The sequence below is a fragment of the Callithrix jacchus genome, chromosome 6, assembly GCF_049354715.1.
Source record: "Callithrix jacchus isolate 240 chromosome 6, calJac240_pri, whole genome shotgun sequence".
Classification (NCBI taxonomy): domain Eukaryota; kingdom Metazoa; phylum Chordata; class Mammalia; order Primates; family Cebidae; genus Callithrix; species Callithrix jacchus.
Window position 1 is genome coordinate 56,277,193 of NC_133507.1, and position 12,767 is coordinate 56,289,959.

At 36.4% G+C, this 12,767-nt stretch overlaps 1 protein-coding gene across 6 annotated transcripts in view; it reads right to left on the reverse strand.

Annotated features, from left to right (window-relative positions):
• MAP3K20 (mitogen-activated protein kinase kinase kinase 20) overlaps positions 1-12,767 on the reverse strand; it is a 204,670-nt gene that overhangs the window by 62,229 nt on the left and 129,674 nt on the right. For all 6 annotated transcript variants that reach the window (XM_017973405.4, XM_002749336.7, XM_008998686.4 and 3 more), the window contains exons 8-9: positions 9,636-9,722; positions 3,992-4,066 (exon numbers count right to left, since the gene is read on the reverse strand). In XM_017973405.4, the coding sequence (XP_017828894.1) occupies positions 3,992-4,066; positions 9,636-9,722 (162 nt within the window). The remainder of the gene's footprint in view (positions 1-3,991; positions 4,067-9,635; positions 9,723-12,767) is intronic.

Sequence of the window (12,767 nt, forward strand, 5' to 3'; positions counted from 1 at the left end):
CCAAGCTGGTCTCAAACTCCTTGTCCCAAGTGATCTTCCTGCCTCAGCCTCCTAAAGTGATGGGATTACAGGCATCAGCCACTGTGACTGGCCGGAAAAATGTTTTAATAGTTTGCATAAGAACTAATTATATAATAAAGGATTTTCATTTTGCAAGGAAAAGTAGCAGGAGGAGGTAACTTTTAAAGAACAATTCTCTACATTTAATCATTCTTAAAATAAGGTGCAACTCTTCTGTAATTGGATAACCAGCATCCCAAGAAAAAAATTTAATCTTATAGTCAAAGCCTACATTGATAGAAGTTATCAAAGTGAACATTTAAGAGGTGATAACAATATAGATTTTTGTGGTAATAATATTCAATGAGTATTCTGGTTACTGAATACATTTGGTCTAGGCTCTTATATAAATTTCTCGGAAGGGGATTAGGTTCCTTTTAGGCATTACATAGGCTTTGCTTATTTAAAAGTTAAATAAAAACTGGGACCATTTGTGAAGCAGCTACATACGTTATTTCTCTATATGTTATCTTCATTTTATAAGTAAGGACAATAAGTTTTAGAAGAGTAGGAAGTGCCCAGCATCAAACAGGAGGCAAGTTACAGAACCAGGGGCTCTGTTCTTAAACTCCTCAACATCTTTTATCGTGTAAGGGATTAAACTCACGACTTTAACTTATTTTTGTTTTGCTTTTTGGAATCAGAGTCTCACTCTGTCACTCAGACTAGAGTGCGGTGGCACGATCTCGGCTCACTGCAACTTACACCTCCCGGGCTCAAGCGATTCTCCTGCCTCAGCCTCCCCCGTAGCTGGGACTACAGATGCACGCCACTATGCCTGGCTAATTTTTTCTATTTTAGTAGAGATGGGGTTTCACCATGTTGCCCAGGCTGGTCTCGAACTCCTGAGTTCAGGCAATCTACCCCGGCCTCCCAAAGTGCTAGGATTATGGGCGTGAGCCACTGCATCTGGCCAACTTATTTTTTTCCTTATTTAGAAATGTCATTTTAGGACCTGAACCAATACCCACCTTTCCTTTCTTTCTCCTTCTCTTAAATTAAACATTCTGAGCACCTGTTGTAAGCCACTAAAAAGACTTGACATTTACCTAATACCAGCTTTCTCTTGCATATATCACCACCCCTGCCTTCGACCCTCATTGCAAAAGAACACTAGCTCTACAGGTGGGCTGACTATTTTAAAGTAGATGTTAATACTCTATAAATCTAAGGATTTTAAAAAAAGAAAGTACTTTATTGCTCTATCTTATGTGCATAGGACTGGAACTAACTTCTGGTTGAATTGTTACATATTTCTAGCCGGTACATGGAGGTACCTCTCAGGAAATTTACTGTGGTCTGCCTACTTCAGGCAACAACCAAATTGGGCATCTACTTTCTATATGGATATAATGTGCAATAGGGAAATACATGTAACAACTACCTCTACATCTTTATAAAACTTGTAGTCCATGTAGGAAGAAAATACATCTTTAAAACATACAGCTGTACGAGGTAAGGCCCAGACTGTGGTTTAGGAAAAGAAATACTAAGCCTGGGGTTGAGTAAACAGAACAACCAAGGAAGACTTGATGAAGTACTCAAGGAGAAAGAAAAGAAGGAAGAGACCATGTTTGGGGAATGAAAGTATGGAAGGCATGTCTAGAGGAGATCAGCAGTGAGAGAGCTGGAAACGTGGGCTGTGGCCAGGTATGCGACCAAATCAAATGCGGGGGCATGTCACTGTTTAATCAGAATGAAATGTCATGAATTTAGAAGATAAAAATCAATTTTAAACTTCCTTTATACCTCATGTGGCTGGGATGCAAGATTTCCTTGGCCCTGAAGAAGGGTTAGCTTACTACATGCTAAAGAAATGCCAGCTGCATGGCTTCAGCACTGGGCCTAATGTTCTTGTTGGGTAAGGTGATTATAGATAGGATCATTTCATTAATGTACCACAAATGTACATTCTGAGAATTTTAATTAATGTGGTACTGAGTGCTCAATTAAGAAATTCAAAACTTGCTTTGCATACTGAAATGTAATCAGAGTTATAGAGATATAGTTGCAATAATCAAATTCAATGCAAACAATTTCAGGCAAGATATGTATCAGAGAGAAACATATGTCCAAAATGACTTATATGTCACAATGGACATATAACTAGTAGGAAGGGTAGGGAAGGGTCAGTATGATACTATTTTAACAGTTAAAAAAAAAACGTTTTAAAGCAAGCTTGAAAATACCTGCTTATAGTTTCTACTGAGTTAGTTGCAAAATGTAGGCATTTCTTTTCATGCTTAAAAATACCCATTCTGCAAAATCATGTACTAAAAATTATAGGGCCTAAATAGGAGCAGGGCAGACCATTCAAAGACCATGCAACTTTGCCACCAAATACTATTAAAAAGAGTAACAATCCTAAATAAGATAGTAACACAGTTTAAAAACATGATTCTTTAGCAAAAACAAAACTAAGAATATCTAGGACTCTACTCAAAAAATAAAGGGCAAAGGAAGTCTAAAGGATAGGAGTGAAAGCAAAGATTTTGCAACATGTACACAGCACAATTTGTTGCTGGGAGAATCAGCAACAAGTTCTTCCAAGTCAAGCTAAGCCAAGCCGAGAAGGAGCACATGGAGTGAACAGGCTTCACGGCACTGGGTCCCTTGCTGCCTTGTTGGCTGGATTATTTTACTCTGTGCTCAGTGTGGAACAATGTGTTGGGAAACATTTTGAACAATCAACGTGAATTCTGAGTTACACTAACATAGTCCCCAGTCTCCATTCTCACCAATGGCTTCTGAGTTATTCCCACTAACGAAACATATTGTAGAAGAACAGACTGTATTTTATGGCCATTCATTCTTGAGGGTTAGATTGGAACAGGGTTGAAATTCAGTAAGAAACTAGATTCTTTAGTCTTTTTTTAAGTCTCTATTTAAAAGATCAGTTGTAATACCTCTATTTCCACAAAAAACTGGACAAATTTAAACTGTAACATTTTTATGTCTTTCTGGAGTGTAACTGCTCTTATTCCAATGTTTAATCTGTGAGGATATTTTTTATTTTTTAACTCATTATGGAAAATTCCAAAATACACAGAAGTAGAGAGAACAATATAATGAACCTCTATATACTATCACTCAGTTTCAAAAATTATCATGGCCAAACCTGTTTAATCTATACCATCATCCATTTCCCTTCCCTTTATTTTGAAGCAAATCCAAGACTAGCCTATCATTTTATCTGTAAATATTTCCATATGTATGCAAGAGTCTTTTAAAGTGATCTTTGCAGGGAAAGGAAATGGGCCATTCATGCTCAAATGTGATAACCACATGAAAGCTTAAGTTTTGGAATTTCTCCAACTCTATTGTGATAGCTCAAAACATCACTGAAGCTGGACACGGAGTACATAGCAAGATTCTCTAGAAGTACTACTTTTGCCTGCTCTTTGGCTAGAAAGGCAAAATAGTGCAGTGGTTAAGAGCAGGGACTATGCCAGACGTAGTTCATGTCCAGCCTTACTCCCTACCAGCTGTGTGGCCTTGAGCTCATGATGTAACCTCTGTATGTCTTGGTTCTTCATCTGTAAAAGGAGGATAATTGTGGCCTCTGTTTCATAGAGAGATTTTGAGGAATAAATGCGTTAACATACATGAAGTGTGTGGGACAGTACCTGGCATAAGTACTGTGTCTTAGACATCTCAATAGCATGTAGGTGCAATAGTTATTACTAAAAATTAACAAAATAATAAAATTATTTTTTCTGACTCCAGAATGTCAAAGTATGCTGTATGAATGAGTTAATAATGAGTCACTAGAGATGAAGATTAAGCGATGTCAACAGGAAACTTTAACAGTCAATCTGGGGCTCTTAGGAGCATCAATTCAGCTTTGCTTTGTATCCTAAGTCTTAAAAACTGAAAGCCAAACAAGAGAAATTTCAAAATTCTAAACAATAACAAAAATACGTATATATACCTTGGCATCAGCTTCCCAACACTGATGTAACAGTTCAGCAAAACTTCTGGGGCAACTGCTTGGAATGGTTAATCTCTACAAAAGAGAACAAAACAAAACAAAACACAGAATTGATTCATTAAGGTAAGCAAACACTATCTGAAGGTTCATAATAGAGTCAATTTAATAACATAATCAAGATGTGAAATTTAAAGCTTCCATTGATTAATATATGATAGGTGAGAATTTATGTTTACATTTGTAATCTTTAAAGACTCATAATTTTTCTTAAAAGACAACTGTAGTAAACAGAAGTCAGGTTGAGTATAACTAATGCAACAAAACATCAAATATCTCAAACCACAGTAGGAGAGGAACCAGTTGGAACTGAAATACTAAATATAAAACCACAAGTCATTGTTCTTTTATAGGAAACTTACGATATATGTAAGGCCAGGTAACTAGGAAACCAGTTTAGCTTTGGCAGTAGGTATACAACTCTGAAAAGATCTGAGCACAGATCAGAGAATTTTAAAGAACTGCATTTCTCATTGGTAAATAAGATCATCTGAACCTATAACCGATTATGATTTTGTTTTGGTCAAACCCATATACTGTAAGGACCCAATGCAACAAAAATTAGAATATGAGGCTGGGTCCTGTTCTAACATCCTACAGTAGTTCTCATAGAACATGTGGTACCTCTATTCCACAGAAGCATTTTTGTTTGTTTTAGAGACTGGTTGGTTGCAACTGACTTTTAAGCATAACAGGTCAGGAATGCTAGACCCTTCAATATATCATAACATCCTGCATGACCAAGAACTCCCTTGTATCACACAAAATTTCAAATGCCCCATTTACATTCATGTAAGTAAAACAAGCAAACAATTAGGTTTATAATTTTCTGGGCCTAGAATCTAATTTACAAATAAACACAAAGTATTTTCTGAACAGTTTGAAGATACACTGAACTTTGCAGAATGCATCTACCAAATAAAATAAAGGCTTATTAATTCTTGCAGGATTCTTATGACAAATATCAACGACAGTGCCACTCCCTAGGTACTGGAGTCATTAATACAACCCAACTCCATCTGGCTGCATTTGTAGCTGCTGAGTTCTATTTATCCCCTAAACTGTTCCATTATCTCCTCTAGTGTCGTCATGCTCGAGCATTTGAATGCTGGAAAACATCTGACATTTATTTCTCTTTTATATTACAGCTAGAGCACTATGTTAACTTACAATATAATGTGTGTAGGCAGTTACGTTACCTTTGAGTTTCACCTCAAAGGAGCATAAGGGGTTGTTAACATAATTGTTATAAAATGAGCACTGGGTGTGATGGAGTTGAGAACTGCTGTACTAAGAAGTATTAACACTTACTTCCGTTTTGTTTGCCCAAGAAGTTTTGCAAATAACAAACTTAAAGCTGAACTTAGCTGGATTTGGGGGAGGCTATGTGTGAAACTAGAAACATAGTTGCTGACAACTTGTATTAGGAATTACAGATAATCCTAAAATCAAAACAAAACAAAAGTGAAAAACAAAACTCTCTCCACACTAAAGGCCATGCTAAGCACTTTTAAACTTCTAGGCTCCTGATTTCACAGAATAGAATGAGATATATTAAACTGTACTATTATTTTACTGTAATGTAAACTGCAGACCTTTTGATGAAGGCAAAAAAAATTCAGGCGTTTACTTTTTAAAATATAAAATGGTCAGGAGGTGGGGACTAATAAAAACAGACTACAATTGCAATTACGCACTTGAATGTACTCTGTAGCTAAAAATAATGAGTCTTCCTCAAGGGTAACATTTTTCAATACAACTTTGTCTCAACCTTTTTCTGAGAACTGGATGTGAGCTGGCTGAATATGGAGGATGATTTCTGTGATCTTTCCTTACTGAAAAACTGCTTAGATGCCACATGGAAGTCACTATACAAGGAGACACAATTATTTTAAATAATTGGACATGGTCAAATATCAGTTTAATCTAGACTCACTTTATATAATGGATTATTTTGGTGCATTATAAAGTACTTTAAAATAGAATCCAAAGTATTTAAGTCCTGATTACATAACTGTGGGCATTCCTAATACATTAAAACATTCTGAAATAGCCAGATCTTAGCACCAGGTTTGCAATACTACTTAACACTTAAATATTTTAAAATAAAAGTTTCAAATTAAAATATTTCCCAATCACCAAATTAGGCATGACATATTTTAAAGACCGTCTTCATTTTTGCACCACTTTCTACATAAGAGGTAAACATTTTTTTTAAAGTCAAGTTTTTATCTTTTTCTAAAGGCTAGTCAAGAGCAGTGGATTAAGTTTTATGAAGATTTCTATGTTAGTCAAATTCAAACACAGTATATGTAAGAATTTAAGTATTTATAAAAATAGAAATTATGCTCCAGAACATTCTGAATGACTACAGATTGAGTTCCATGGAAATGATAAAAGCAAATATACCTATCTGTTACATTTAAAACATTTATTAGTAATGCCCTCTTCATTTCATGCCTTCTGTAAAGGTTCACTGTTTACTGTGTAAAGTTTAGTAGTGCTTTATGAATCTGGTTTTAATAGGATTTAATATTAGAAAAATGATTGCTTAAATGTCTTATTTCATTATTAAGGGAGTAGAAGCAAAGATCTTCAGATATAATTTTTAGAAAGTATCGATTTTTCTATAGATATGAAAAGTAATCTTAAATGGTGAAAATGAATGAGGCCCACTGTCTGGGTAAGAGTGTGCCAGTCTCAATTCCCTGGTCTTGACAGTATACTATCGACATGTAAGATGTCACCAGTGAGGGAAGCTGGGGGAAGAGAACAGAAACTACTTTAGTTTTGTTAATTAAAAAAACTCTTTTGACTAGACGCAGTGACTGATGCCTGTAATCCCAGCACTTTGGGAGGTCAAGGTGGGTGGATCATTTGAGGTCAGGAGTTCAAGACCAGCCTGGCCAATATGGAGAAACCCCATTTCTACTAAAAATTAATTCAGGGTGTCACTCTGTCACCCAGGCTGGAGTGCAGCGGTGCGATAATGGTGGCAGCCTTGACCTCTCGAACTCAAGGGATCCTCCTGCCTCAGCCAACCCAGTAGCTGGGAACACAGGTATGCACAACCACACCCAGCTAATTTTTTTATTTTTTGTAATATTTTTGCAAACTCCTGAGAGTCTATAATTATTTCAAAATAAAAAGTTTTAAAAAGACAACCATAATGCTTGGATATAGATTTTACAGATAATTAGATAACATTTAAAATATCTCCCTGAACACTTAAACATGTCGTTCTTTATTTAAATGAGGCCTGTTAAAAATATGACTTTCTCTTTTCAACCCATAACCCAAAATATTTAATAGTAAAAATAAAGTAAAAGAATTAGAAGTTGAAGGGATTTTGTAAATTATATTTATTTAAGTCAAAGTCTCAATTTTGTTATGAAATGAAATAAATCCTTGGAAATTATTACTATGTCGACAGAATTTATTTTGGAAATGGATACCTCCATTTGTGAGGTGATATGAAGATACCTTCTTGAATGATGATATTGAAAATTACATTGAAACTTCATTTCCATTTTTTTTGAGAAATATTGTACAGAATGAGAACAGCGGATAAATATCCTTGTAATACCCAATTTTACTGAAGTTCATTAGAAAGTTGAAAAAATGTATTTCACCATGTAGACTTTTTTCAACTTGCTATGATATTTAATGAATACAGTGTGGGAGGTATTTGTGTAGTCTTTGTCAGTTATAAGCTGATCATCAGAATGTATCATGAATAAAATAGTAAACTCTACTTTCTGGGATCTCTAGGGAAAAAGAAGATTGCTTCCTTATGCAAAGAGTTGAAGAGGTTCTGAAGGTTATTCATGGGAGATTTCTGATCCTCAAGTCAACTATCCAGGCAGCTTCTAAATTCATTTTTCGTCAGCTTTAAAAAATCCTTTGCAGATACTCCAATGTTTTAAAAAGTGCTTTCAATTTATATCTATTCTGGCACCCTTTAGATAACTTATTTTAATATATTAATTATTCTGTCTTATCCATTTGGAGGGTCTAGTTAGCTTTAAAAAAAACAACAACCTTTCTCCTAGTTTATCTTGGAATAGTGCAGCGGGAAAAGATTACACTGAATGTTTTGGTTCCAGAGCCAACACAAGGCCCGTAATTTTCTTCGCTTTTATTTGTAAACCCAGAACCAGATCTCTGATGATCTCACTGGCAAAAGAAATAGAACAGAAACAAGTATGTCCTCATGTCATGACGGTATCAGTTATCCTGTGTGTTAGATCTTATTTAATAGCACATGAGGGATTACTAGCCCTTTTAATTAAAACAGAACAGCTACTGTGAAACAATGAATAAGGCACATTCTTGCATGTAACTCCTTTTTATTTCTTAAATTGGCAGCTCTTTCCCATCAATTTCAGCTATCATCAACATTGCATCCACTCCCAGTGAATCAGGAGGACAAATTATATGGTAACTCCGGATTATGTGATCTAAAAGATGAAAACTTGGTTTCTCCTAGTCAATAGCAGCTTTTTGATTAATCTAGTTTGTTCCTGCACTCACCTGGGAAGCAGTTCAATCTAACTCTTTCAGAGCATTAAAAAGGGATTTTTTTTTATATTCACCTTTTTGCAAATTATTTTTTTCTAAGGTTGCAGTCTTGCCCTTTGTGGAGAGCACAGATAAGATTTGGAAACGAAGAAGTTTTGTGAAATAAAGTTGTTTTGCATTGCAAAGACAACTGCTTGCTTCCATTACATGATCTAAGTTCTCATAATACCTTGATATTGGATGCTTCATCCTTATGCTGAGAATTTCCATGGCTGTGCGTTTCAGTCACAATTTTAAACCTTTCAAAATGTAGTTGCTCTCTTTGATATGAATGTACCATGTTCTCTGATGTAGGCTCATAGGTCCAACTAACTGAAAGCCTCAATTTGTGGGAAGAAGAGAAGCGAGGCTGGGGACACAGCACAAACGGTGTTTACGCCACTGAAGTTCTTTTGAAATGGAAAGGCTCTGCATGAAGAAGCGAACAGTTATGCCACTGCCTCGCCAATTCCAGTGAGGAGCTCATCTTCAATGTAGTGTTCAACGTAGGTGGCAAAACTGTAATTTTTCCCTTTTTTGAAACTATTTTTTCTTCTTTTATTTTTGAAATTCTCATCTAAGCGACAGTTTCTTGTACTATAGTGACTCCTGCTGGGAGAGGTAAGTTGAAGTAGCTGAAGGTCTCTTACAGATATATCAACTCCCGGCCAGTAAAAAAGATGTCCTAAACGCAGGAGATGGAGTTAAACTGTTCCCCTACCTTGGACGCAATGGCTTCTTTCATCACTAAGAACAAACCCCTAGGTTTTACAATTGAGACTGAGAAACTAGTACAGTACTTGTACAATTTTTGATCTACAGCATCACGACGTGAAGCTGCAACAATTAGATGTAAAGGGTCCATTCATGAGGAATAACATCACTTTGACCCTTTGTGTTAGCTCCTACTGCTAATCTTTCCATAAGCGTGAACTTACTTTCAATTTGAAGAAGATGAAAAAGTCTTTTGCAAAACCCCAATACTGTTTTCTGATCTATGTACCTGAATGGAGAAACGTAGTCTTACCTCGTTTTTTTCCACTACAAGCCAAGCTACTTGTAATCCTTCCAAACCTTTAAAGGGGACCTCCCTTGTTAGCATCTCCCAGAGAACCTGGAACAAAAAGAAAATGGAATTTTTATTCTTGTACTTTATATTTTTTGGGTACATATTACTGAAACTTTATCAAACATTTAATTGTATCCAATTACCAGATGCAACCAACCCCATCTGTAGAAACTTGGGCAAAACAAATCTGCTCATGCATACAACTTCTTCCACATAATAAATACTTTTTATGTTGTTTTTTATAAAGAAAAAAACCTGGTTTAGAAAATTAGGACATCTAGAGCCAGACTTAAAATTCTATGAAACCAATGTGCCAGATTTACTGTCATCTCATAAATTATTAGAATTGTTATGTTCTAACAAATTAGATTTTGTATTTTGTTAAAACTCTTTCTACCTTCAATTTCTGATGCATTTGTCTAGGAGATAGTAACTGGTAATTCAACAATATTTTCAAAGATTCAATAATGGTCTCATCAAAAATAACTGAGCCCCAAATCCAAATCACTGGCTAACCCACCTACCCCACAATGGTAGATACTTGCAAAATTGTAATATTTAGATTTTACATGTTACATTTTAGGTTTTGGAGAAATCTCCCTCAAAATGAGTCAGTCTAAGGGATCTATTTCATCTACATATAATCTATTATGCCATATTCTAAGAGGTAATGAACAATTTATGTACATACAAGCTGACTATGTGTATGTGAGTTTATGTGTGTGTTCATCTTTGTGCGGTTCTTGAGATCAGTATGATTATTAAACCTGAGTGGAATGTCCAAAGAAAGCAAACTGATGCTAGAACACTGCTGATTCTGGTTTCTCTTTAAACACTGAGGAATGGAGATTTGTACACTCGGTTACTTTCCCTATTTATACAAAAGGAGTTCAAAAATGTGAGTCTACCAATACTCTGTAAAGTGCAAAAACAATTCTAAGTTGTCAAAAACAGACCTAATAATAACAACCACTATCGCTTATTGAGTACCTATTATGTTCCAGATGCCCTTTTTATAGGTTACCATGATGAACAGCAATCCTATTGGATACATATTACTCACATTTTATAGGTGAGGAAACTATTAAAAAAGTTAAATAAACTTGCCCAAAGACACTCAGTTATCCAGTGACAGAGCCAGAATATGAACCTGCTGGCTCGCCTGGAAGGCCAGGCTCTTGACCCCTTTTAATTTTAGAGAAGGGAAAGTGCCAGTACTAGAGAGGATGCCACAGGCCCTGTCTTAGGTAGGGCATCCTGGCAGAAGCAGGAAGAGAACCAGTGGCATCCACTTAGATTTCCCTTGTTCTAAAAACAAAAGCCCATTTCTGAATAGGAATGTAGATGGAGCACACATATTCTAGAGTCAAGCAAATCCTAGAAACCTCTCACTCCACATCTACTATTTCCTCAGCCAGTGCTCAGTCTTATTTGAGCCATAACATAGTAAATGATTTCTGGCTAATAGGAAGATAATTAGCAGGAAAATCAGGGAAATTGGCAGATGCTGTTCAAGCAGGAGAAAAAAAATTCACCAAAGCCTCTTTGGGCTTTTAATCAAGTGTGTAAGGTACTCCTTTAGAGGAGCCACTGAATAATTCTATTTGAGTCACACAAGTGATTAGGAGAAGGTAAGGGGCATCCCACAAGGGGACAATTCTAGTGAACACCATACTAAGGGAAGGGTGAGAGCCAGAACAGGTATGCAATCACCCTGATGTGCCGCCGCACTCGGAGGGAGGCCGGGCAGTCAGAGGGCTGAGCAGGAAATGGAGCCCCTCAATTGGCTGCAATTACCGCTCCACATGGGGCTAGGGTTGGGGAGGGGAAAGGATATGAAGGGCAAGTAAATTAATGGATGTGGCATTCCTAAGCAGCATGGGAACAGGGAGTCAGCCTCCAATAAATCAAATGCTCCAGACCCCCAAATGCGCAGATGAGCAGTGCCTCCCCTCTTCTGAGTCTGGCCTGCAGGTATGATACATGCACACGTGCACAGGCTAAATTTTGTGAGGTGAAAGGCAAAACCAAGAGTTTGGGGGGGATAACACCAGAAAAACAGATACGTCATTCTTTCTTCCAAAATATTCTGCTGGAAAATGTCCAAAATCTAATAAAATGTAAGTTATATTTCTCTAAGAGCTGTAGCCATGAACAATTAAAAAAATAAGCCAATTTCATCTGACTCCCTCTGTGTCTCTGAAGAGCTACTACACTGAGGGAGATACTTGATAGGTGTAAAAGTGCCTTAGGTGGCGTCATCAGCTGCTATATCCAGAAGCCCAAATGAGGTCTTTAGTTTTATTCCAGTATCAGAATGTCTCATGATTTCCTTTTATCAATTACCTGGATTCAGGAATGTATCACAAGTGGGCAGCATAAGATAGGACACCAGGTTTTTGTTTACACCAAACAAAATGACATTTGGCACACAAAAGTGACTTTTGTGTTGAGGAAGTCACTTGGAGGTCTAAAAATATACTCAGTGATGCCTAAAAATACTAGTTATGAGGATTTGGGCCAAATATTATTGTGATCTTTCACCTTAAAAATATTTTCCGACTCATTTTATATTGAGACGTCCTCACATTTAAACTGTGCTCACAAGGAAAATTTCTATTTTCAGTTTACAGAATAGAAACTTGGAAAAGACTATGTACTTTTTCTGCCCTTTCTTTTCCAAACAATAGAAAGCCATTACCTGAGCCCAGCTTGTTCTGGAACAGGGCTCACAGACAAGCCAGGCAGCCATGCTGTCTCCTAAGCCACTCTGTTTTCAAAGCTGCTTTTGGCTGAGAAGCTTCTAAGAAGGTAATCCGTTCTGCATTGTCATTAGAATAGCTTTTTTTTTTTTTTTTTTTTTTTTTTTTTAAGATAGGCTAGGCCTTGTGTTCTCAGAAGGCTTATTCTTTCAGTGATTTTTTTTGTTTGTTTTTTGTTTTTGTTTTTGTGGATAACATACTGAACACTCCTTCTAGTTAAGTCCTCAAAGAGCTCATAAGAGGGTAGAAAAATCTCATTTTTTATAAAATGGAGGGAAACAATTGACTGCCTAGCAAAGTTTACCAGCCTAAAAGCAAGGATCATAAA